The sequence below is a fragment of the Physeter macrocephalus genome, chromosome 2 (assembly GCF_002837175.3).
Source record: "Physeter macrocephalus isolate SW-GA chromosome 2, ASM283717v5, whole genome shotgun sequence".
Lineage (NCBI taxonomy): Eukaryota > Metazoa > Chordata > Mammalia > Artiodactyla > Physeteridae > Physeter > Physeter macrocephalus.
The window spans coordinates 8,069,903-8,092,265 of NC_041215.1; the positions used below are offsets into that span (position 1 = coordinate 8,069,903).

The following is a 22,363-nucleotide window of genomic DNA, read 5'->3' on the forward strand; positions in this document are numbered from 1 at the left end:
GGGCCCGTGAGCCATGGCCGCTGAGCCTGCGTGTCTGGAGCCTGCGCTCCGCAACGGGAGAGGCCACAACAGTGAGAGGTCCGCATACCGAAAAAAGAAAAAAAAAAAAAAAACAAAAAAAAACTACAATGAGGTATCACCTCACACCAGTCAGAATGGCCAACATCAGAAAGTCTACAGGGACTTCCCTGGTGGCGCAGTGGTTAAGACTCCGTGCTCCCAATGCAGGGGGACCGGATTCAATCACTGGTCAGGGGAACTAGATCCCACATGCATGCCGCAACTAAGAGTTCTCATGCCACAACTAAAAGACCCAGCGCAACCAAATAAATAACTATTAAAAAAAAAAGTCTATAAACAATAAATGCTGGAGAGGGTGTGGAGAAAAGGGAACTCTCCCACACCGTTGGTGGGAATGTAAACTTGTACAACCACTATGGAGAACAGTATGGAGGTTCCTTAAAAAACTAAAAATAGAACTACCATATGATCCAGCAATCCCACTACTGGGCATATACCCAGACAAAACTCTAATTTGAAAAGATACATGCACCCCAATGTTCACTGAAGCACTATTTAAAATAGTGAAGACATGGTAGCAACCTAGATGTCCACTGACATGGATAAAGAAAATGTGGTACATATATACAATGGAATATTACTCAGCCATAAAAAAGAATGAAATAATGCCATTTGCAGCAACATGGATGGACCTAGAGATTATCATACTAAGTGAAGTAAGTCAGAAGAAGAAAGACAAACATCATATGATAATCACTTCTATGTGAAATGTAAAAAAAAAAAAAAAAAGATACAAATGAATTTATTTACAAAACAGAAACAGACTCACAGACTTTGAAAACAAACTTATGGTTACCAAAGGGGAAACGTGGGGGATGGATAAATTAGGAGTTTGGGATTAACGAATACACACTACTGTATATAAAATAAACAACGACCTACTGTATAGCACAGGGGACTCTACTCAATATTCTGTAATAACCTATATGGGAAAAGAATCTGAAAAAAGAATGGATATATGTATAAGTATAAATGAATCACTTTGCTGTACACCTAAAACTAACACAACATTGTAAATCAACTATACTCTAATATAAAATAAAATTTTTTAAAAAATTTATATGACAGAAAAATGTGACAGAATGTGACTCCGGGGGAAATAGTTAATGAAGTACTGAGTGAGTGGCACTCGAGCTGAGACTTAACAGATGAGAAGAAACCAAGCAAGCATGAAGAGCCTGGAGACAGTGTGCCAGACAGAGGGAACAAGTGCAAAGGTCCTGAGGCAAGAAGGCAGCCAGAGAGGCTGGAACAAAATTAACAGAGCGAATGACTGGAAATGCCAGGCACTAGGGGCCGGACTGTGCAGACATAATGCATGTTTATCCCTTCACAGGAGACCCCAGGCTCTGAGGATCAGAGTGAAAGCTGAACAAAGTATCCCCAGATGCCCCTAGCTGGAAGGAGAGGTGGAGCTGAGGGAACAGGCAGATGAGGCAACACGCGGACAGTGTGGGCTCTCAGAACTAAATGGGGACGTCATCCAGAAGGGACCAAAGAGCAGGGTAACAAAGAAAACTAGGACACTAGCCAACAGCTTAGGCCATGGGAACGGTTGGGATCAGGCAGGCTGAGGAAGGAGTACATTCTGCCCCCAATTATTCCCCTTTCACCCCTTTCCTGACCTTCCTTGGTGTGGAGTCTGTGCAGCAGCTGATCTTGGCCACTGCTTATATATGACACACCAGTGACACCTGAGGCTCCCTAACCTCTGCAGCAAAGATCACAGAAACTAAACTGCCCATGAATCCACTGATGACTAGACCCTCAATCAAGCACTGAGGAAGGGGACTGAGTCTGCAAGTATTTCTAAGGGGTTCCTCCATTGTCCAGGCTGGGTCAAGTGTAGCAAATAAATTGCTGGGCTTGGAGATGAGACAGATCAGAGTTTAAACGTTGTTTATGCCATTCGCTGTCTGTTAGCTCTGCAAAAACTCAGGATAGCCATCTACATCAGTCTGTTTGAGAATTAAGTGCAATAAGGCACGTTAAAGTCAGTGCCTAACACACAAAAAATACCCAATGAAGACCCCACTCGTTCCATTTATCCCACTAATGAGAGGGTTCAGTTCAGGCAGATGACAGCCCCACTACTTACTGGCTATGTGATTTTGGGGAAGGCACTTTCAACTCTGAGTCTTAGCTTCTTAGTCAGTGAAACAGAGATAACATCAGTTACTTCACATGGCTTTTGAAGGAATGAAGTAAGAAGAGTGTACGAAATGTCAAGCACAGCTCCTGACACATGGTTACTTCAATTGTCATTACCTGTTATTACTGGCGGGTGTGACCAAGATGGGGAAGGGGGCGGAGGAGGGAAGGGCGGCCTTCAAACTAAGCCCAGGTCTAGGCTGCTGACTGCAGTGGCTTACTTAATGCTCTGCCTAGCCTCTTGGGAACCACTCACCAGGTGGTTCCAGATAGAGCCCTCTTTGCTGCGCTCGTCAGGGGTCAGACGCACGTACTGGCTCGTGAGCATTGTGCTGCCTTGGAAGTCCCAGAGGAGCGTGGAGCTGGAACCGACCCCTGTGGGCAGAGACACGGGCACAGACAGGTGCGTAAAAGGCCAGGCCAGGACTCGCTTTGCCAGAGGCAGGGAACCCACAGAACTGCTCTGACCAGAATAAAGGGCACCCCTTCCCCAACCCCATCCAGCCTCGCCCTCACCCTGAACTCATTCCCGCCCCAGGCCTCACCGTGGTAGGGCTTGATGAGCGAATGCTCCCGTTTGAGGTGTTCACTGTTGCCGTCAGTTATGTCGGCAGCCACCGGCCCCGGAAACAGGAGAAAAAGTAGAAGTGTAGTGGGGCCAGGGCCGGGGCCGGGAAGCCCAGGCCTCCCCGGGCATCGCCGGCCCCAGCCCCAGCGCCAAACCCAGCCTGCCGCCGCCGCCGCCGCCATTCTCCGTTCCTCTCGACCACTTCCGTCTTAGGATTTCCGCCTTCCGGGTGTTCCATCTAATAGCCTCCGGCCGGAAGCCCTCCAACCCTAGTGTCACCTGGGAACTGCGAGCAAAAGCAAAGCCTCGCTGCCGTGGAGACGGCGGCTGTATTTACTGTGCAGCCTCCCATCCTGGTCGAGTGCCTTGGCGGCTGCGAGGCACCTGTCAGCCAGCCTTAGCAATGGGTTCTTATGAGCGACAAGAGCAGCAACCAATCATGGAACAGCACGTTCGGCTTGTGGGCCAACGGGGAGCAGAGGGATGATTTGTGTCGGCGGGCAGGGCGAGGGTCGTCTGTGAAGTGGGGCATGCTGGAACTTGTAGTTTTCATGGGCCGCTCGCGCGGGCTGGGAAGATGAAACCTAGAACGCTCTTGGCCTCTGGCCACTGGTGGCGTCCCTGGAGTAACCTTTCCCAGTCCAAGCAGAAGGGAGTTCTAAATTGAAGGCGGAGACCAGAATTCCAACTCCCGCGCCGCCTAGAACTCACTAGGGCGAGACTTTTTAGCCGTTTCTGGCTCCACGCCTTAGGAAACAGAATTCCCTTACTTGATGGCGTCCAGTATTCCCAGTTCCTCAGGCCCAGTTGGGTTTCAGCAGGAGGAGCAGACCCGAATCCCGTCCCAGTGATAGCTGGCACCCATTCGTATCCAAACGATTGTAGTGCCTGCCTGGCGTAGCAGGAAGCGTCCAGGAAAGGTCCAGGAAAGCTGGCCGTGGAGCAAAGGTGGAAAACTGGTGGCCCACAGCCAAATAGAGCTCTTGCTGATGCTATTTCAATAAATGACTTAACTACCGATATTTTAAATCAGGAGACAAATTCACATTAAAAATCTAAATTTCCAGCTTCTCAGGAAAAATTGGAAGACCCAACCACACTAGGATCATGGGGCTGCCCTGCTAAAAATGCCTTACTTTTCTAAGCTAGTCTCCACTCTGGCCACTAATTTACAGCACCTGCCTGGCCCTTCTAGACACTTGAATTAATGACCCCTGTTATAGATCACAGGGTGGGACAGTTGGTTTCCTGCTCCTTTAAGAAGTTGTCCTGTTGAATGAATGAACTTCTTCAGGATTAAGTGCTGAGGCATCTTTTTAAAATTAGCGATATATATATATATGTATATTTCAGAGATTATCTATATCTGTGCAAACAAGGATGTGTGCATTCCACTAGACCTCCATGAGGGCTCAGATTTTTATCAGCTATAGTCACTACTTAATCCCCAGCATCTTGAAAAGTGCTTGGCACATAGAAGTTGATTAATAAGTAATTGGTGAAAGAATGAATGTTTGGTCTAAAGGTCATGTTAGGGGGGAGACCTTGTAAACTTTAAAACCCCCTACAAGGCTAGGCCCAGATCCATGGCACAGCAGCCAGGCAGGTGGTCTCCACTCACAGCACACACCCTGCCAACCCCCATCACAGGTATATTGACACTGTCATGCACCTTATTAAGACCACCATTGGCAATGCTCCAGGCCCAAATGCAACTCCCAATACACACACCAAGTCTGACTTTATTGAATCCCTCTGTCTGGGTGGTCTGGAGCAAGGTGTCTGGAAAGAAGTGAGTTAGGACTGGGTGAAGAGGTATATTAACTAGGATAATGCTAACTGCTATAACAAATAGACCCTAATGTGTAAAACAGCTAGAAGTTGATTTCTCTCTCCCTTAACAGTCCAAAGCTGGTGTTCCTGGTTGATGGGTGGCTTGCCTTCTTACACTAATGTGGAGACCTAGGATCCTTCCTTTTTGTGGCTCCACAAGCCCTTATGGCTTCATCATCTTCTGTATCCAGTCAGCTAAAGGGGAAGGAGAGAATGTGGAGGACACATAGGGCTGAAAAGCCTTGGCACACATCACTCCACTCACATTCAGTTGGCGGGAACTAGTTAGCACATGACCACACCTGACTGTGAGACAGCCTGGGAAATTAAAGTTTAGCTGTGTGCCCAGGAGGACTAGGACATGAATTTGTGGTGAAGAATCACTCAGTTTCCGCCTCCGAAGGTTTCGGGTCATGGCCCTAGAAGGGGACAGTGGAGTACAGGGTAGAATATGGAAGAGGGGTGTCACCTTATCCTTGTAGAAAGAGGGGTCCAAACTGGAGTGGTGGGTGACTTGAGGGCTCTAAGTAAGCTCATACTTAGGTAAAATACAAGTCCCATAGTGAGTACATGCACATGTAAGAAAGAGGCCAACTGAGGACTCTAAAAAGCCTGAGTTCATCTGGGACTGGGCCAGGCTGAGGAAGCAGGGTGTCCCTCTTCAGTCGACAGTACTACACCAAGGTGGGTCTTTTATGTGAATGACTATAAACGCACACGTGTCTTTGGGCACAGATGCGCCTGATCTGTTCCCTGCCCAGGTGGGCGAGCGTGTGCATACTTGGTTGCACATGTCACTGGGGTGTCTGAGTTCATATGTGCCTGTGTTCATATGTGACAGGCAGGTGTGCCTGTCACATGCACATGTCCGAAGGGCTCTGCATACATATGACCGAACGCTCAGGTGTTCCTGACGAGGGAGAACCTGTGTGTTTCTAACCTGTACACCTGAAGGGTCTGTGTGTGTATGACCATGCATGCAATGTATCTGTTTGTCCACACCCAGGAACAGGCCTGCAAAGGACAGCCTGGAGATGTCTCAGGACAGAGGTAGTAACTGCACGTGCACAACTGCCAGGGGGAGGGGTGCTGAGTGTGCACAGGCCCAGCACACAGCAGGTGTGGGATAGGTATGTGCTGAGTAAAGTACACAAGTGGACACTCAGATCACAGTACACGTCCCTGTGTCTCTGGTAGCCCCTGCAGGGTGTATGAAGTTGCCTAGGTGTGTGAATGTGTACTTCTGTGTTCCCAGATGTGCCCTTGGAACTCCCCAGGCTGGGCCAGACCAGGCTGGACTCCTTGTTGGGCGCACAGAGGCCTCTGCTGTGTGTTGGTGTCTGCATGGGGCACTGCCAAGGGTGCATTGGCGGCATGTGTATGTGCGTGTGAATGTGTGTGTGCGCGTGCGCACGCACACGTGTGTGTGTGTGTGTGAGTGTGTGTGTGTGTGTGTAGGAAGAAGCATTCGCTCTCTTAGACCTTGTTTCTTTCTGTGGTTCGGTTTCTATAGAGACACTTCCTGTGGAAGAGAAAAGAGGTAGTGAGCTGGTGTTTCAGGATGTGAGGGCCCGCAGGAGCGGAGCTGGGCTCTCTCTCTGCTGCCTGCCCTTCGCTGTGCAGGCTCTGGCCAGAGCTGCCCACAGTCCCCATGGTGGGCGCCCCCCGCAGCGGGGACCCGTGAACAGCAGCGGCATGCCAGGGAAGCCCAAGCACCTGGGCGTCCCCAACGGACGCATGGTGAGTGCGGGCTCCAGGCCAGACCCACAGGGAGGGGGTGGGCACACCCAGGGTGGAGCCCAACAGGCACACCCGGCAGGGCTGGGCTAGAGCCTGCATGCTGCCAGCGGGCGGGAGAAGTTGGGGAGAGGCAGCAGCAGGTGGTAGAACCTGGCACCCTCATCCCAGGACCTTCCAGATGGTTCTAATGGGGAGCTGGGGCCACACCGGTGAGGAGGCCAGAGGAGAGCAGGCATATGCTTCTGGCCCAGTCCCCACTGCTCTCTTACCTACTACTTTGGCACCATCTGGGGCTGCCTGCATCCTAGGGTAGCATGGAGTCCCGGCATGCCCTTTGCCCCCTGTATACCCCTACGGGGACCCAAGCCCCCATACCTCACTTAACCTCAGCCCCCTCCCTCACCCAGTGTCCTGATGCCCAAGTTCAGGTAAGGGGCAGCCCTTAATGGGTCACTGCCCTCCACCTAGACCTACTCCAGAGGTTTCCTGCCAGAACTAGCAGTCCTTGGGTAGCCTGGGATGGGTCAGCAGGGTCAGGCCCTGTTGGCACAGCTTCTGTCTGTTCTATTCCTGGGCTACTAGGACGGGTGGGGGGAGCTGAGCACTAGGGTGCCCCTGGCTGCTGCTAAATCCTCTCCCTGGCTTCTTGGCATCAAGGTGAGAGCTGCCCTTGAAGAGACCCGCTTCAGCAGATGGAACTGGCTGTGTCGGGCTTCTCTTCTCTCCCTAGGACACCAGCCCACTTGGCAGAGTCCCAGCCCCTCCTAAAAACTCCGGAAAGTCCAGTGTCCTAGTCACCTACCCAGCCCCAGCCTAGTACTGTGGGACAAAGCCAATGGCTCCAGAGAGACCTGGGTTCTAATCTCAGCTCTGTTGTCCCTCACTAGAGGGTCCTCTCTGACCCTCAGTTTCTTCATCTATAAAAGGAGGGGTTTGAAACGGATTTCAAAGGCTTGCTGAGGCGATTAAGTGGAATAATGAATATAAGCCCCCTGACCCACTGTGGGGGTTCCATAAATGTCAGCCCAATGCCCCCCTTCATTCTCAGCCCCTTTTCAAGGATCCCCTGCCTCACCAAGAAGCTGAGCCACTCCCCACCCTTACTCCTCCTTCTAATTCCCAGGACCTGTCTCCATACCTCTTCCTCCAGCATCTCTTTATTGGGCAGGAGAGAGGCAAATTCCTCCAAGCTGGCCGTGTCCCCCACCTCACTATCTCTACCATCAAAGTAACTTTGGAAGTTCGAGCATCCATGGGCTTCGCACTCCCTGGAGGCATGATGCTTGGCTCACCCCTCCCAGGGCATCCAGGCCAAGGAGGAACACGCCCACTCCCACGCCCACCCCAGAGGGCAACTGGGTTGCTGCTTCTGGGCAGTGCCCAGAACTGCAGGGCAGCTGAGGGGGCCCAGAGACAGACCCAGCCTCTGCCCATCCCACGTCAACCTATAGCTACTCTACTCAAGAGTCATTCAGAGCAGGGAAGGCCCCCAAGCTCTACACCCAGCCCTGCAAGCCCACGGACACCCTGGCTTTTCTCAGCGACTTTCACACACAGGTTTATCTTTGCCCTTTCCAGGCCCATTCTGAACTCTGTGCCACCTCTTGGAATCCCGAGGGTCACAGATTGGCCACTTGCTGGCCATCGGGCAGCCTTCTGAGGCCACGCTCAGCTGAGACAGGGAGGGACAGACCAGCATCGGATGTGCATAGGTGTAGGCCAGCTGTCAGCCTCCTGAGGGAGGTTCAAAGGAGTACATGACGTGCTGAGGGCAGCTGGCAAGAGAGGGACCCGCATTTGAACCAGGCCAATCTGACTCGATGCCAGGTCTCCTCCACCTCCCAGAACTGCCTGGCTCCATCCTCCCCCACCTCCTCCTGCCACCAACCCCACCCACCACCACCGTCATTCCCTGCTGAGGCAACTTCATTTGTCAGCCTCGTCTTTCTGCCACTCAGCTTGTCAGGGGGTTGCAATGAAACCTGTCACTTACAGATGGCTCCCATCCTCCCTCCCAGAGATGCCTTCACACAGTCCCACCTGCCACTTCATTTGTTCACTCATGCATTCATTCAACAATCCCTCCTTAGGGCCTGCTCGGTGCTGGCCCTGTCCCAGGCATCAAGACCAAGGCCCATCGCCCTAGGCCCTGCCCTCAAACAGCTCCCGGTCTGGCAAGGCACAAAAGGCACGAGCGCAAATACCAGAATAAAATTAAGGTTTGGGTGAGAGTGGTAGGTCAGGAATAGAGAAAGCTTGAGGAGGATCGGGAGGAAGAACAAACTTCTCCACTCACTTCGTGCATTGTTGGTGTGGAAGATGTCCTGAAAGGATGCGACAGCTGGAGGAGGGAACAGCATGGGGAAAGGCCTACATGCAGGGAAACAGGATGTGTGTACAGGGACAAGGCCCAAGGGCTGGCGAGCCTAAAGCCTGGAGAGGAGCAGTTATTGCATCCTGTCACTCTCAGGGTGCCCAGTTAGTCTTCCTGCACAGGGAGACCTGCAAGGCAGAGCCCACTGTACCTTGGCCTACATTCCTGGAGTCCAGCTCAGGGCCACAAAGCTGACTCAGGCTGAAGAGCCAGGCAGCCAGGGTTCTCAGTGGGTCTACCCAGAGAGGATCTCTGGGCCTCAGTCACCCCGAGCCAGGATGAAATAAGATGATGATATAGAGGACCAAGCCCAGAAGATGCTCAGTAAATCAGCCCTCCCTTCGAAGTCACCCCTCCAGGGGGCAGAATTCATCCAGGAGCCCCTGGGCCCTTTACCCCAATCGACCTTGCCCATCTATGCCCCAAGGGCTGAGGCCCTGGGCCTCCCAGCTCCCCGGTACGTCTCCTGTTCACCCAGGAAGGCAGCTCAGTGGAGGGGAGACCTTAGGTTTCCAGAGTCAGGCACACTTGGGCCCTAATTTCAGCTCAGGCACTTCCCAGCTGTGTGATTTCTTTGGGCCAAGGTTTCCATATCTGTAAAATGGGCATAATAATACCTGCCACCCAGGATAAGGATGGAGGGAGGACATGGATGTGTGACATGGATGTGTGCCATCCATGCTCTCTCTCTGTCGGAGAGCTCAGGAAATGTCGGGTCACCCTCATCTTTGTATTCTCAGATACCAGCAGCTCCCCCAGGGCCCATTTCCAAGGAAAAATGTTTGGCAAACTGAGGCCAGACCATGGGTTGGGGTTGCCGCTTGGCCACCACACCCTTCCTCATCCTTTCTTCCCCTTTTCTCCCATTCACTCACCACTTCTCCTCAGGCAAGCCAGGGTGGGGCAAGGCCAGCCCTGCTCAGCACAACTTCCCCAGACCCAGGAGCCTGGGCAGATCAGAGCCCCAGGCAGCGGCGGCAGCAGCATGCCACTCTCCCTGCTGCACGCCTGCCACATTCACAAATGAGGCCTCGCTGACTCACCCTTCCTGGCAGCTCCAGGAGCTTGGGAATGCTGAGCCCTATGCTACCCAGGGGGAAACTGAGGCCCAGAGAAGTGAAGTTACACGCCTCAGAATGGTCAATCTGGAATTGGACCCCATACCCGCTCCCTGCCACCTCTGGATCTCCGTCCTCTCTCAGACCCAGCTATATGGGTTATTAATATCTAGTGGGGCAAGAGGGGCCCAAGAAGAACTGCATGGGGCGTTCGGAGTCAGAGCATCCCTGGCAAAGGGGGTGCCAGCGCCTCCTGTGAGGGCAGGGGAGGGCAACTTGGGCCCTTGTGGCTGCTTGGGAGCACTTGGGCAAAGAGGGTGCTCCTTGAGGAGGGCGTTCAGGCTGATTCCCTCCTACGGTATAGGTCTGCCCTCCAGGAGCTACAAGCTGGTAGGGGAGAGGCCCACAAATAGGTGGGCAGCAGTGTGGTGGGCACAGGGGGATTCGGGGCAACTGGTGTTTAGGGAAGACTGATGTCAACAGGCAGAGACTGGAGAGCTGTAGGGCGGGGGGTGCAGGAGCAGATACCAGGCAGAGGAAACAGTAAAGCAGGAAGCAGGAGTGTGAAGGGGTGTGGGGAAAATAGAAGTTTGATGAAGTGTAGGGTGGAGGTGAGGGGGAGGGCAAGGGGGGAGGCTGAAGGGGTTCATTAGTCAGGCTCAGGCAGAGCTTCAGCAGTAACCCAGCAACTGCTCTGCCTCCCAGAGTGAGGAGTGGGGCCAGAAGAGGGCCTGGGAGCCAGCCCCACGTAAAGACACAATCCATTCAACATGATGTAAAGAACCAAACGAAATAGGAGTGAAGCCAAGCCCAGGCCCCTCTGCCTTCCCTGGGGTCCTGGGCTGCCCGCGAGCATCCCGTGCCCCACCCCCCGACACACGGAAAAGTACAGCGGAGAGCCCTGAGCACCGTGCCCCACCCCCCGACACACGGAAAAGTGCAGTGGAGAGCCCTGAGCAAGGGAGAGGCTGAGTCCTGGGTTGGAGGGCGGGCCAGGGAGAGGCCGGAGTGTGCTGCGTGCAGGAGGAGGGAGGGCCAGGTGGCCACCGCTGAGTGGGAGGGGAAAGTCAGGATGGTTCCCGGAGACCCGGACAGAGGGCGGTAACCAAGGCTGGGAACAGCCACAGAGCAGCCTGGGGAGGAAGAATGTGGGACAGGCAGGTGCAGGCATGAGGGCAGCTACCAGGAAAGGGAAAGAACAGCTGGAAGGGACCTTGGGCTTCAACTTGTCCCCTTCACACACCCCAGGAGTTGAGACTTTGTCCTGCAGCCCCAGGAGAGAATTCCCATGAAGCTGTCAGATGGGCGAGTGCAGAGGCAGCAGGGCAAAGGCTGGGGCAGCCAGGGGAGGGCGTGCAGGCTGGTTCCACGTCCAGCCTCCCTCTGCACAAGCTTTCCCTCCTCCTCCTTAATGTCTTATCCCCGTGCTCCAGCTTGGAGACAGGCTCAGGGAGGGGCCCAAGGATGTAAAACTAGAAAAGGACAGGGCTAGGATTTGAACCCGTGTCTGACAGACCCGATGCCTCTACCGCAGGGCTTGGCAAAACTGAAAGCTGAAGCAGGGCCAGACACCAATACTAATGCGACAACAATAATAGTAATGTTCCTTGAATATTTACCACATGCCGGACAGTGTTCTGAGTTCTCTTTCTATGTATATTTAACTTATTTAATCACAGCAAGCCTTTGAAGTCCTGACCATTATTTTCCCCATCTGTATAGAGGGAGGAACTAAGGCACAGAGAGGTAAAGTACTCTGCCCAAGGTCACACAGAACAAATGTGAACTCAGGTAGTCTGGGGCCTGCCTCCATAAATAACATAAATGCATCAAACTGGCCCCAGAGACCTCTGAGGAGAGTGCGAACCCCTTCTAGGGAAAGCGGTTGCTGCTCAGGGCCAGCCAAGGTTGCCGTGCTGGGAAGAAGCTCAAGGTAGCTGGGGCAGAAAGCTGGGGTTTCATGTAAAACTCCTGACTTTCAAATGTGGGAAACCCCTTTAAAGTTAAAAAAAACCAAAAACATTCTGATATTAATAATGTCCTACTTATTTGCAGGCCAGCTCTGGCCCACAGATGTGTGACCCAGGTGTTCCCAGGTTGGGGAACAGAGAGGGAGATTCCAGCCGGGAGGGCAGGGAGAGGCTTCCTGGGGAGGAGATGTTTGCAGACTTGTTTCCAGTAGGGATGGAACGAAGGGACAGGTGGCAGAAGCCCCTGTGACAGGACCTAGTGAAGGTGTAGGAGGTGAGAGGGAGGAAGGAACTGGGGATCAGACAAGCCCTGGTGTTAGGAGCCCAGGTGATGGGAGGAAAACCAGATTCAGAGAAGCTGGTTCCGTGCCCTGCTTTGGTGGTGGCAGAGGTGGCTTCCATTTGGGACTGGCTGAGTTGGAAGGGCTTGTGGGGCATTTGGGTGGAGATGTCAGCAGGAAGTTGGCTATGTGTGTTTGAAGCTGGGGAGATGTGGGACGGAGAAAGGGCCCAGAACAGAGTCAGAGATGGGTAGAGGCCACCTTGCATGTATAGATGATGAGGAAGCTGGAGGATTTTCTAGGAAGGTAGGAAGACCGAGGGAAACCACTGCAAGAGTCATTTTGAAAGGAGGGTTTTTCTGTTTCACTTATGGTTTGGATTCCCAGAGAAGTCAGAGTTGTGCATGTGGGAGAAGGGGGGATGCGCAGAGGAAGGGATTGGCCTCTACAGCTACTCACAGGGTAGTCCGTAACCAGCAGCATCAGTGCTTGGGATCTCGTCAGAAATGGAGAGTCTTAGGCTCTCCTGAACCTGAATCTCTGGAGGCTCCCCCCGCCATCATTCTAATGCACACTAAAGTTTGAGAACCACTGCTCTCTACTATAAAATAGCATCCTGTGCCCTGCCCATGGTGGGGTGTTTCCAAGAGGAGGCAGTTGCAATAAGGAGACCATCAGTTACAGAGACACCTCTCCTTCCTCAAAGACAACAGCAAACATGGATATAACACCTGCCACGTGTTGGCCACTATTCTAGATGCTGGAAATATATTAAACTGATTTGATCCTCACAGCAGGCCCAGGAAGTAAGTTAACTATTGTTATCATCATCCCTCACTTACAGATGGAGGCAAACAAGTTACTTGCCCAAAGTCATACAACTAGTAAGTGGCAGAGACAAGATTAAAAGTTTGTGTTCCTACCCACCATGCTCTACACCCAGGCTCACCCAGTGGGTGCTGGGGGTCAACAGGGGTGACTGGGGTGTACCTGGTATAAGTCCCAGCGCACACAGTGGTTGGCACATGATGGAAGGGGAGCCAGAGGCAGCCTGAGCAAAACCCTGAGCAAGCAGTGACCTGGCTGAAAATGCCCAGTGTGGCCCTCCAGGCAGAGAAGAACACAGCTCCAGTCCTGGGGGCTGGGCCAAGAACTATCCCTTGAGAATCCACCCTGGGCTCTAACTCTGACTTTCTACCTCGGGTTTCTTGTAGGTTCTGGCTGTCTCAGATGGAGGTAAGTGACAGAGTATGTGGAGGAAGCCTGGCTGGGGGGGGTGGGGGCTGAGGGGGGTGTATGTGGAAACAGCGTGGGGATACCCCTGCCATTTGCTGTCTTTCCAGGAAAAGTACCTGAGATGGGATTGGGCCAGGGGCTGGGGAAGGCTGCAAGGCTCAGCTGCACTTGTCCATCCCCCTGCAGAGCTGAGCAGCACGGCGGGACCCCAGGGCCAGGGCGAGGGCCGAGGCAGCTCCCTCAGCATCCACAGCCTTCCCAGTGGCCCCAGCAGCCCCTTCCCCACCGAGGAGCAGCCTGTGGCCAGCTGGGGCCTGTCCTTCGAGCGGCTGCTGCAGGACCCGCTGGGCCTGGCTTACTTCACTGTAAGCCCTGGGGTGGGATAGGGAGGGCGGATGGCAGTGACCACCATGGGGGGAAGGGTGGGGGGCATGGGAGAGTGCATGGATGGAGTTTCAGGCTGGCCAGAGTGGGACTCCTGTGTCAGCTGCCTCATCTGGCCTTTCTTTGGCACTCTCTTACTCTTCTCCCAGCTGGGAAGTTTCCTTCTCTCTGCCTCTTATTTTCTCTCTGTGCCTCCGGATCTCATCCCATCTGTCTGTCTGACCCTATCTGTCTGGCTTGGCCTCTTGGCCCTCTCTCTAAACCAATCTCTTGGCCCACATCCCCTGACTGGGTCTCTGTGTCTCACCTCTCTGTCTGTGCCTCCTTCTCCCCACCCCCAGGAGTTCCTGAAGAAGGAGTTCAGTGCTGAGAACGTGACTTTCTGGAAGGCCTGTGAGCGCTTCCAGCAGATCCCGGCCAGCGACACCCAGCAGGTGGGGAGAAGGGGGAACTGAGGCGGCGAGATGAGACCAGAGCCTGAGCCATGCCCCTGACCTTCTCCTGTCCGTCCTGCCCCAGTTAGCTCAGGAGGCCCGCAACATCTACCAGGAGTTCCTGTCCAGCCAGGCACTGAGCCCTGTGAACATCGACAGGCAGGCCTGGCTCGGTGAGGAGGTGCTGGCGGAGCCCCGACCGGACATGTTCCGGGCACAGCAGCTTCAGGTGAGCGGTCCCGGAGGCGCGGCCTGGGATAAGGGGCGGCGCCTTGTAAGGGAGCTCGGTGGGGCAGAGGCAGGGCCAGATCCAGCGACGGAGCCTGAGCGGCAGAGATGGGGGGGATGGGGTGGGGAAGAGAGCACCTGGATGCTGAGACCCAGCTAAACGTTGGGCAGGGCGCGGGTCAGAGGTAAGACAAGAGGAGACAGTGAAGGAGGGGCTAGGGGCGGGACCTGGAGCAAGGAAGGGCTAGGGGCTCGCTCCCTAGGTTGCGGACGCCGCCAAGCCCCGGGGCCGGGTCTGGGACTCTGGCGGCTCGCAGAGCGCCCTCTCCAGCTCACCGTCCCGGCACCGGCTCCGCAGATCTTCAACTTGATGAAGTTCGACAGCTACGCACGCTTCGTCAAATCCCCGCTGTACCGCGAGTGCCTCCTTGCGGAGGCCGAGGGTCGCCCCCTGCGGGAACCTGGCTCCTCGCGCCTTGGCAGCCCCGACGCCACGAGAAAGGTGCGGGCGACGGCCTGTGGGGGCAGGCGGCCGGGTGCAGATCTGCGAGGGTGTGCCCACGGTCTGCCTGCGGGTGGGGCCCGGCCCAGTGCCAGTGGCTTCCCTGTATCTTGCAGAAGCCGAAGCTGAAGCCCGGAAAGTCGCTGCCGCTGGGCGTGGAGGAGTTGGGGCAGCTGCCTCCTGCTGAGGGCCCTGGGGGCCGCCCGCTCCGCATGTCCTTCCGCAGGGGTGAGGGCAGGAGCGGGCCGCAGAGATAAGCGGGGTCGGGAGTCTGGGCAAGCCTGGAGACCCCCCCCTTCCTCCTACTGGTCCCGCAGTCTCTAAGACTGTGAAAATCGAAATGCAGGTCCGTGTGACCCCCGTGTTCCCCTGGTGGTTCGGTTCCCACGCTAGACCCCAGAAGTTTGGGAAGCCCCCCTCAGCAGTGAGGCTTCCAGGAACCCAAACCATGTTAGACCCCTGTAAAAGGGCTCCAACAGGGTCCGCCTGGCTGGGGAGAGGCCTCAGCAGAGGGGTTGGGGGAGGGGCTGTCCTGCTCATCCTCCCTCTCCCCTAGAACTAGGGGGCGACGCGTCAAACTCAGCCTTGCGCCGAGAGTCCCAGGGGTCCCTCAACTCCTCTGCCAGTCTGGACCTCGGCTTTCTTGCCTTTGTCAGCAGCAAATCTGAGGTGAGCCCACTGCTGGGGGAGATGAGGTGTGGGCTCGGGCCACTACTCAGGCCCCTTTGCATGGCCACCCTCATTCCAAGTCACCGGCCCCACTTCATCCTCCACTTGATCCACATGGCCAACCACTCAGCCTCCTCACTTTCTTCCTGTCCTCACCACATTGGGCCCCATGAATGTTATGGGTGCACATCCTCTTCAGCCAATGTGTGTGCACGTGTGGGTGCCCAGGTGTGTACAGCACGTGTGTAGCAGTCAGTGGGTGGATCTGTCTCTGGGTGCCCATACTCTTGGGTGAGCGTACATGTATTCCTATAGGAGGATGTATCCTGCCTGCCTACAAGTGTGCCCTTGGGCATGTGTATGCCTGTGTGTGCCCCAGTGAGCTTATGTGTCTGTGTACCTGTCTGTGTGTCCTTGCATGTGTACACATCACCTCCCTTGACACCTGCTCTGAATCAGAGCCACCGGAAGAGCCTTGGGAGCTCAGAAGGTGAGAGTGAAAGCCGACCAGGGAAGTATTGCTGCGTGTACCTGCCTGATGGCACAGCCTCCTTGGCCCTGGCCCGACCTGGCCTCACCATCCGTGACATGCTGGCAGGCATCTGTGAGAAACGAGGCCTCTCTCTACCTGACATCAAGGTCTACCTGGTGGGCAATGAGCAGGTACGAACCTGGCCTGTTCCCCAACTCTAACTCCCTTCCTGATCCTGAACCCACCCCCATTCCTGTCTGCTCAGCCATGACCCCAACACCAATTCCACTTCTAATTCCAACCCCATCCCCTATCCCCACCCCCTTCCTAACTCCAGCCCCCACCACAGCCCCCCTGCCCCATGCCCAACTCCAAATCAACCGAGCACCAACTCCTCACTCAAACTCAGATATCCACTCTCATCCCATGAAAATCCTGTCCCCACCCCATTCCCATCCTGGTTTCCAGCTTCATCCGTCATCCTCACTGTGATAGTCTCTGGGAGGAAGAGTAGGGGAAAACCACTGGGGGAGCTGAGTTTTTCCCTGTCACTCCCAGAGTTCAGACTGCCCATCCCTGAAATGGCCATTTGGGGATCCCTTACTTCCTCTGCCACCAGGGGCACCCAACTGCACCCAACCTATAAAAAACGTGCCTTTAGGTACAAACTAGCATAGCTTTAAAGAGGAGGCTAGGGCAAAATTCACTTAAACTAAACCATCCAATAAGGGGAAATCTAAAGGAAGGATGCTGCATCCCAGGGAGACCTGTCAGGATTTCATTCCCCCAGTAAACAGTCCTAAGCCCCTGCCAGGTGGGGACAGAGGGAGGCAGGCTGAGTTCTGTTCTCCAGGTCCAAAGGCTGAAGGTGAGCCAGGCTGGATGCGATCAGGAGGAGGAGTTGAAGCTCCAGAGAGTTTCTGGGTCAAGGAAGCCATTTCTGGTTGGTCCCAGGAGGCTTCATGGAAGAGGTGGCCGTTGATGAGGATGAGGACACGTTTGCCTGGCAGAGCTGTGGGGGGAGGACATTCCAGGCACAGGTGGGTAAGAAGTGCAAGGCAGGTTCAGGGGCCTGGAGCATGGGAGTATGAGGGCCACAGTAAGAGAAGCTCTGCCCACTTTCTTGGGCCACCCAGGCAGCCTCTGCAGCCCTGATGGGTTTTCATGTCTGCTAAATATAACTTTATCACCCACACTCCACCTGTCCCTGCAGCACAGCACAGGCCTATTGCCTGGGAGAGGCTGCCTCCCAGCCCTGGGCTGGTGCAGGCAGCAGGGCCTCCAGGGGTGGTAATTACTACAGCTACTTTTATGTACCTACTGTGTGCCAGGCGCTGTGCCAGATACTTCGCATCCTTCTGGCCTCACAGCTGTCTTGCGGGGAAGAGCCCTTTTTGCAGTGAGGAGACAAGAAGTGTCCTTAGTAGGTGGGAATGGAGAGAAGTGGACAAGTGTAAAAAAAAGAGACAAGGCCTGGGTGGCTGACCAAAGGTAGGTGGCGAGGGAGGAAATGAGTCCAGCTGGTCCAGTTGGTTTTCCCACGCCTGAGGGACAAGGGGCAGCTCTCCAGGAGGCAGATCCTGACCTGGCTCAGGAAGAGGTGGCCCCACGATCCAGGACTTAAACCTGCCCCTTAACCAAGCAGCCCCATTACCATTTCGTGCCCACCCCACCTCCATGTTTCTCATAACTCTGTTCCTTTTCCAAGTCTGTCCAGCATTCTTGCCACTAGGCTCTGATCCAGCTTGGTCTCGTACTCTGTCGGCATCTCTATGGCTCACCCGACCACCGGCCCTTCCCTCTGGCCCTTAGGGAGCCTCATTGGAGGCCCTGGGAGGAAGTGATGATTGTTCCCTCAGACCCCGGGGATGGGGGAGGAGGGAAGAAGGAATTTTGAGACCCTGCCTGGCTCCTGCAGAAGGCCCTAGTCCTGGATCAGGACTGCACCGTGCTGGCGGACCAGGAAGTGCGGCTGGAGAACAGAATCATTTTCGAGTAAGTGTCTGTCGCTCCAGTCTAGGGTCCGGGGGTCCCAGCACTCGCTTGGGTCCCAGTTCTAGCTGCTATTCTCCCTCCAAGTCCTGCCCCTGGTGCTAACCGCCCCCTCCAAGCTAAGGCTCCACCCCCAAGAGGTCCCACCTCCCCAGTTCAGGCTCCACCCTCTCTCCGGCCAGTCCCAGGTGGGTTGGGGGAGAGGCGCGGCGGGCTCTCCGACCTTCCGCAGCGCCAGGGTCCCGCGCAGGCTCGAGTTGGCGGCACTGGAGCGCGTGGTGCGGATCTCCGCCAAGCCCACCAAGCGGCTGCAGGAGGCGCTGCAGCCCATCCTGGCGAAGCACGGCCTGAGCCCGCAACAGGTGGCGCTGCGTCGGGTGAGCCGTGTGGCCGAGGGGCAGGGGCGGAGCGGGGCGGGCTGCCTGTCCCGCGGGCTGCTGACCTGTCCCCTCAGCCAGGCGAGAAGCAGCCGCTAGATCTGAGGAAGCTAGTGAGTTCGGTGGCGGCCGAGAGATTGGTTTTGGACACTCTCCCAGGTAAGGGACGTTGGCCCAGGGGCTTGTAAGGGACAGCTCTGGCCCAAGAGGAAGGGGGTCCAGGCGAGAGGCAGACAGGAACGGTGGCCCTCTCTGCCGCAGGTGTGAAGATCACTGAAGCTGGCGACATATCCCCCTGCCGCAGCCAGGTGAGCGAGGGACTGGGCGCCCTCTTTTGCCCACCAGCCTCCCCTCCCGGTTGTGGATCTAACCCCACGTTCTCGCAGGGCGGCCCGCCTACAATCCAGGACAAGGCCGCCCACCCCTCTCCACTGTCCCTGAACTCTCTGGCCCAGGCACCCAGTAGTATCACTGGGAAGCGGCAGACCTGTGACATTGAAGGTACATTGGGGATGATGGTGGCTAGGGACCAGAAGGGTTGGGGACCGTTGAGGGTGGGTGGCCTTAGAGAGCCTTGAGCTGCGGCAGGGGCCTGGATGTCACTGGGGCTGGAACAGGGTCCACTGGGGTTGAGGGATCAGAAAGGCTGGGACAGGGGGCGGGATGTGGGCATTGGTGCTGGGGTCAGGGAGGCTGTGGCCATAGTAAGGGCGGCAGGACTGTGGTGGGCTAGCATAGGTGGGTCTGCACCCATGGGCCCCTTGACTCTGCGGCCATCCCCAGGCCTGGTGGAGCTGCTGAACCGGGTGCAGAGCAGTGGAGCCCATGACCAGAGGGGCCTTCTGCGCAAAGAGGACCTGGTGCTTCCAGAATTTCTGCAGCTGCCTGCCCAAGGACCCAACTCCCAGGAGGCCCCACCACAGACTGAATCAGCGGCCCAGCCCAAGGGGAGCCCCTCAGACTCCACTGCGCACTCGGCCCTCTGACAGCTGCCCAACCGTCCAGGCTGGCTGCATGGCACCTGGCGGGCCAAGCATGCCATGGGCCCGCTCTGCATGCCCTGTCTGTGCCATGAGTGTCCCTGGCCCCTTCCTGCCACGGGCAGGCCCGCAGGAAGAGCTAGGAGGGGATGGAGAGGGGATTCAGAGGAGTGACACTCCACAGCTGCCACCACTTGGTCCCTTACAGGCTTGCTCGTCCATCCCTTGCTGCCAGGCCACCAGAGGGAAGTGGGCCTAGCCCCCAGTGCAGGTGTGCCCAACATGGAGGGGTGGCGTTGGCAGTGCCAGCCTCCCCACCATGTGCCAGGCCTCAGCAGGGAGTAGGAGGAGGGGCCGGCTCTTCCTCAGGGAGCTGGTATGAGTAAGGCCTGGGGGTGCAGGCAGGCAGGCAGCTCCTCCCTCTACCCACAGAGATGCTACTGGACTTTTGGATTTTGCAGTTGGCTTGGGGCAGCTGGGTTTGTCCTGGATGTATGATATTGTTATTATAATAATTATTATTCTGCCAATGGGGTGTGTTCCTTGTGTGCCAGTCTACCTTGTGTGCCGCCCCCACCCCCAAACTGCGTTGCCTCTGTCACCAGGGTCAATGCCAGGAAGCCCTTGGGGACCTCAGGATGTACCCCCTGACTTCCTGTTGTCAGAACCTGTCTTCCTGACTGCACAGAGTATGGGGTGTGAGTGTGAGAGAGAGACAGAGACAGCCAGATAGAAGGAGGGAGGGAAGGAGGAAGCAGGGGAGGGAGGGAGGAAGGGGAGGGAGGGGTAGACCCCTCTGGGGAGCTGTGCCTCTGCTGGTGTCATTGTGCTATTCTCTGAATCTGAGTACAGTGTCTGGTCACTGTCCTGTTTCTACTGGGGACTGAAAGTGTCTCTGTAGACATGGCGGTGGGCTCTTTTGGATTCATCGAAAGCCTCGAGGAGAACACTGGTTTTTGTGGTGGGGGCAGGTTCTGCCCCCTGCCTGCTTTGGCTGGGTGGTCTTCTCTGTCCCCCAGCAGCCGGAGAAGCCCACAGCCCACACAGGGAGGAGGAACAGGGAGAACCCCAGAAGGAGAGCCCCAGCCTGGGGGCAGAGAAGCTAGACTCAGTCCCGGTGCTGCTGTGACAGAGGAAACAAGGGGACGCAGGAGCCTTGAGAAGGCACTGGGGGAGTGAGGGGCCCTCTTGACCACCTCCAACAGGTTGAGCTCTCTTCCCCACTCCAGCTCTTTGTACTTGCTGTCCCCTCTGCCAAAGGCTCCCGATACCTGCCCCCTATCTTGTAACTGGCTCCTCACCCTTGAAGTTCCTGGGAGAGATCAGTGCGGTTTGCTGGCCTTTCTCTAGAAGTCGAGCGCAAGCCTTCCTCAGGGGGCCTTCATGGCTTGTAAACAAGAAAAATTTATTTCTCACAGTTCTAGAGGTCAGAAGTCCAAGATCAGGTGCAAACATGGTGGGGTTCTGGTGAGGACCTTCTACCAGGTTGTAGACAGCCAACTTCTGTGTCCTCATATGGTGGAAGGGGTCAGGAGCTCTCTGGGGTCTCTTTGTAAGGGCACTAATCTCACTATATCCTCATGACCTAATCACCTCCCAAAGGCCCACCTCCACATACCATCACCTTGGGCTTTGGGATTTCAACATATGAATTCAGGGGGACACAAATATTTAGACCATAGCACAAGGTGACCAGGAAAGCTCTCCTGAGGTGTGTAAGCTGAGACCTTCAATGAAGCAGGACTTTTGTGTTTGTAAGTCTTAGAAATCCCACTCAGAGTCACAAGCACACACACACTGAAAGAATGCATGGCTTATCTAATGAAGAAGTCTAGGAGTGGCTGGGTAAATTTAGGCGTTTAGATCATTTTATTCAGGAATCTCCGTCCATCTCAGTCCTGCTTTCTTGTGTTGGCTTCATTTGCATGCGTGTTCTCTCCCTGCATGTCCTTTCTGCAAATCCCCAAAAGACGGTAGAAAATGACCAGGATTGGGATTCTGACTGGGGTCAGAGGATCATTCCTGAACCACACTGAGTAGCCAAGCCTGGCTTATGAGATGACCTCAACAGCCAGAGGGCTGGGCCAAGACAGCCAAACAAAGTGGGCTGAGGGGGCAGAGGGCTGAAGGCCAGGTAGAAGAGCCTCCAAAGAGGTCAGCCCCTACAGGAGGAGGAATTCACATCTCCTGAGGTCCCCAAGTTAGGCATGCTCCATCCTTTATCTCCTTTTGTCCTCACAGTAAAACAGCCTGGTGGGGATGAAATCAAGGCTGCAGAGGGGCAAGTGACTAGTCCAGGTTCATGCAGGGGATTGCCGCTGGGGTGTCACCAGCACTCAGGCTGTCTGACTCAGGGACACACACCAAGGAGGGCCTGGATGCTGTAGAAACCCCCAGTGGGGAGCCAGGGCCCTCTCAGAGGAAGGCACGTTGATGTGGCTACTCTGGTCGGGGGGAGTTTGGGAATTTCTGCTAAAAGTTAAAAACACACAGCGTGTGACTCCAGCAGTGCCACTAGAAAATCACTCACTTCTGGGCACGTGGAGGCCCATCGCTGCAGGGTTGTCTATTGCCTGAAAACTGGCAAAGTGGATAGGGGTGGGGAGTAGGGTAACACAACACATGTTCTGCGATACCACACAGCAGATTAAGAATTGAGTACAGCATGTCCTGCCATGGAAGGTTCTCCAAGACAGTTTGGTAAAAGAATGCAGAGCAATGAACATGGCATGATACCTTTATTTTTTTATTTTTTTTTTTTTTATAAATTTATTTATTTACGTATTTATTTTTGGCTACATTGGGTCTTCGTTGCTGTGTGCGGGCTTTCTTTAGACAGCAGATTAAGAATTGAGTACAGCATGTCCTGCCATGGAAGGTTCTCCAAGACAGTTTGGTAAAAGAATGCAGAGCAATGAACATGGCATGATACCTTTATTTTTTTTTTTATTTTTTATTTTTTATAAATTTATTTATTTACGTATTTATTTTTGGCTACATTGGGTCTTCGTTGCTGTGTGCGGGCTTTCTTTA

The 22,363-nt window shown here is 55.0% G+C and overlaps 2 protein-coding genes across 5 annotated transcripts in view; one reads left to right on the forward strand and one right to left on the reverse strand.

The window, feature by feature from the left end:
• The window catches only part of LMAN2 (lectin, mannose binding 2), a 46,658-nt gene extending 43,521 nt beyond the window's left edge, over positions 1–3,137 (reverse strand). The window contains exons 1-2 of one of the 2 annotated variants that reach the window (XM_007102875.4): positions 2,778–3,131; positions 2,489–2,607 (exon numbers count right to left, since the gene is read on the reverse strand). In XM_007102875.4, coding sequence (XP_007102937.2) covers positions 2,489–2,607; positions 2,778–2,982 — 324 coding nt within the window. In that variant the 5' untranslated portion in view covers positions 2,983–3,131. Of the gene's footprint in view, positions 1–2,488; positions 2,608–2,777 lie in introns of both variants that reach the window. The other variant, XM_007102874.4, reaches the window with a different exon arrangement.
• Positions 3,138–5,636: 2,499 nt separating this feature from the next.
• Positions 5,637–19,851, forward strand: RGS14 (regulator of G protein signaling 14). Of its 3 annotated transcripts, XM_055080027.1 has the most exons (16): positions 5,637–5,752; positions 6,147–6,373; positions 13,271–13,292; positions 13,479–13,657; positions 14,018–14,110; positions 14,196–14,339; positions 14,697–14,840; positions 14,957–15,068; positions 15,397–15,509; positions 15,969–16,172; positions 17,900–17,976; positions 18,224–18,350; positions 18,428–18,509; positions 18,612–18,658; positions 18,737–18,851; positions 19,134–19,851. In XM_055080027.1, the coding sequence occupies exons 1-16, from the start codon at positions 5,668–5,670 to the stop codon at positions 19,334–19,336; spliced, it is 1,974 nt and encodes a 657-aa protein (XP_054936002.1). In that variant the 5' UTR covers positions 5,637–5,667; the 3' UTR covers positions 19,337–19,851. The 3 variants fall into 3 exon arrangements, with proteins under 3 accessions (XP_054936002.1, XP_054935998.1, XP_054936005.1); XM_055080023.1 differs by having other exon boundaries at positions 18,612–18,851; XM_055080030.1 differs by lacking the exon at positions 18,737–18,851 and having other exon boundaries at positions 19,134–19,298.
• Positions 19,852–22,363: the final 2,512 nt, after the last annotated feature.

What these genes read in the sequence shown, in the direction of transcription:
- RGS14 (XM_055080023.1), top strand. Translation starts at nt 5,668, where the DNA reads ATGTCTCAGGACAGAGGTAGTAACTGCACGTGCACAACTGCCAGGGGG. An exon ending in ACCTGGTGGGCAATGAGCAG is followed by an intron (nt 16,173 to 17,899) that starts GTACGAACCTGG and finishes TGGCTCCTGCAG; the next exon opens with AAGGCCCTAGTCCTGGATCA. An exon ending in GCAGACCTGTGACATTGAAG is followed by an intron (nt 18,852 to 19,133) that starts GTACATTGGGGA and finishes GGCCATCCCCAG; the next exon opens with GCCTGGTGGAGCTGCTGAAC.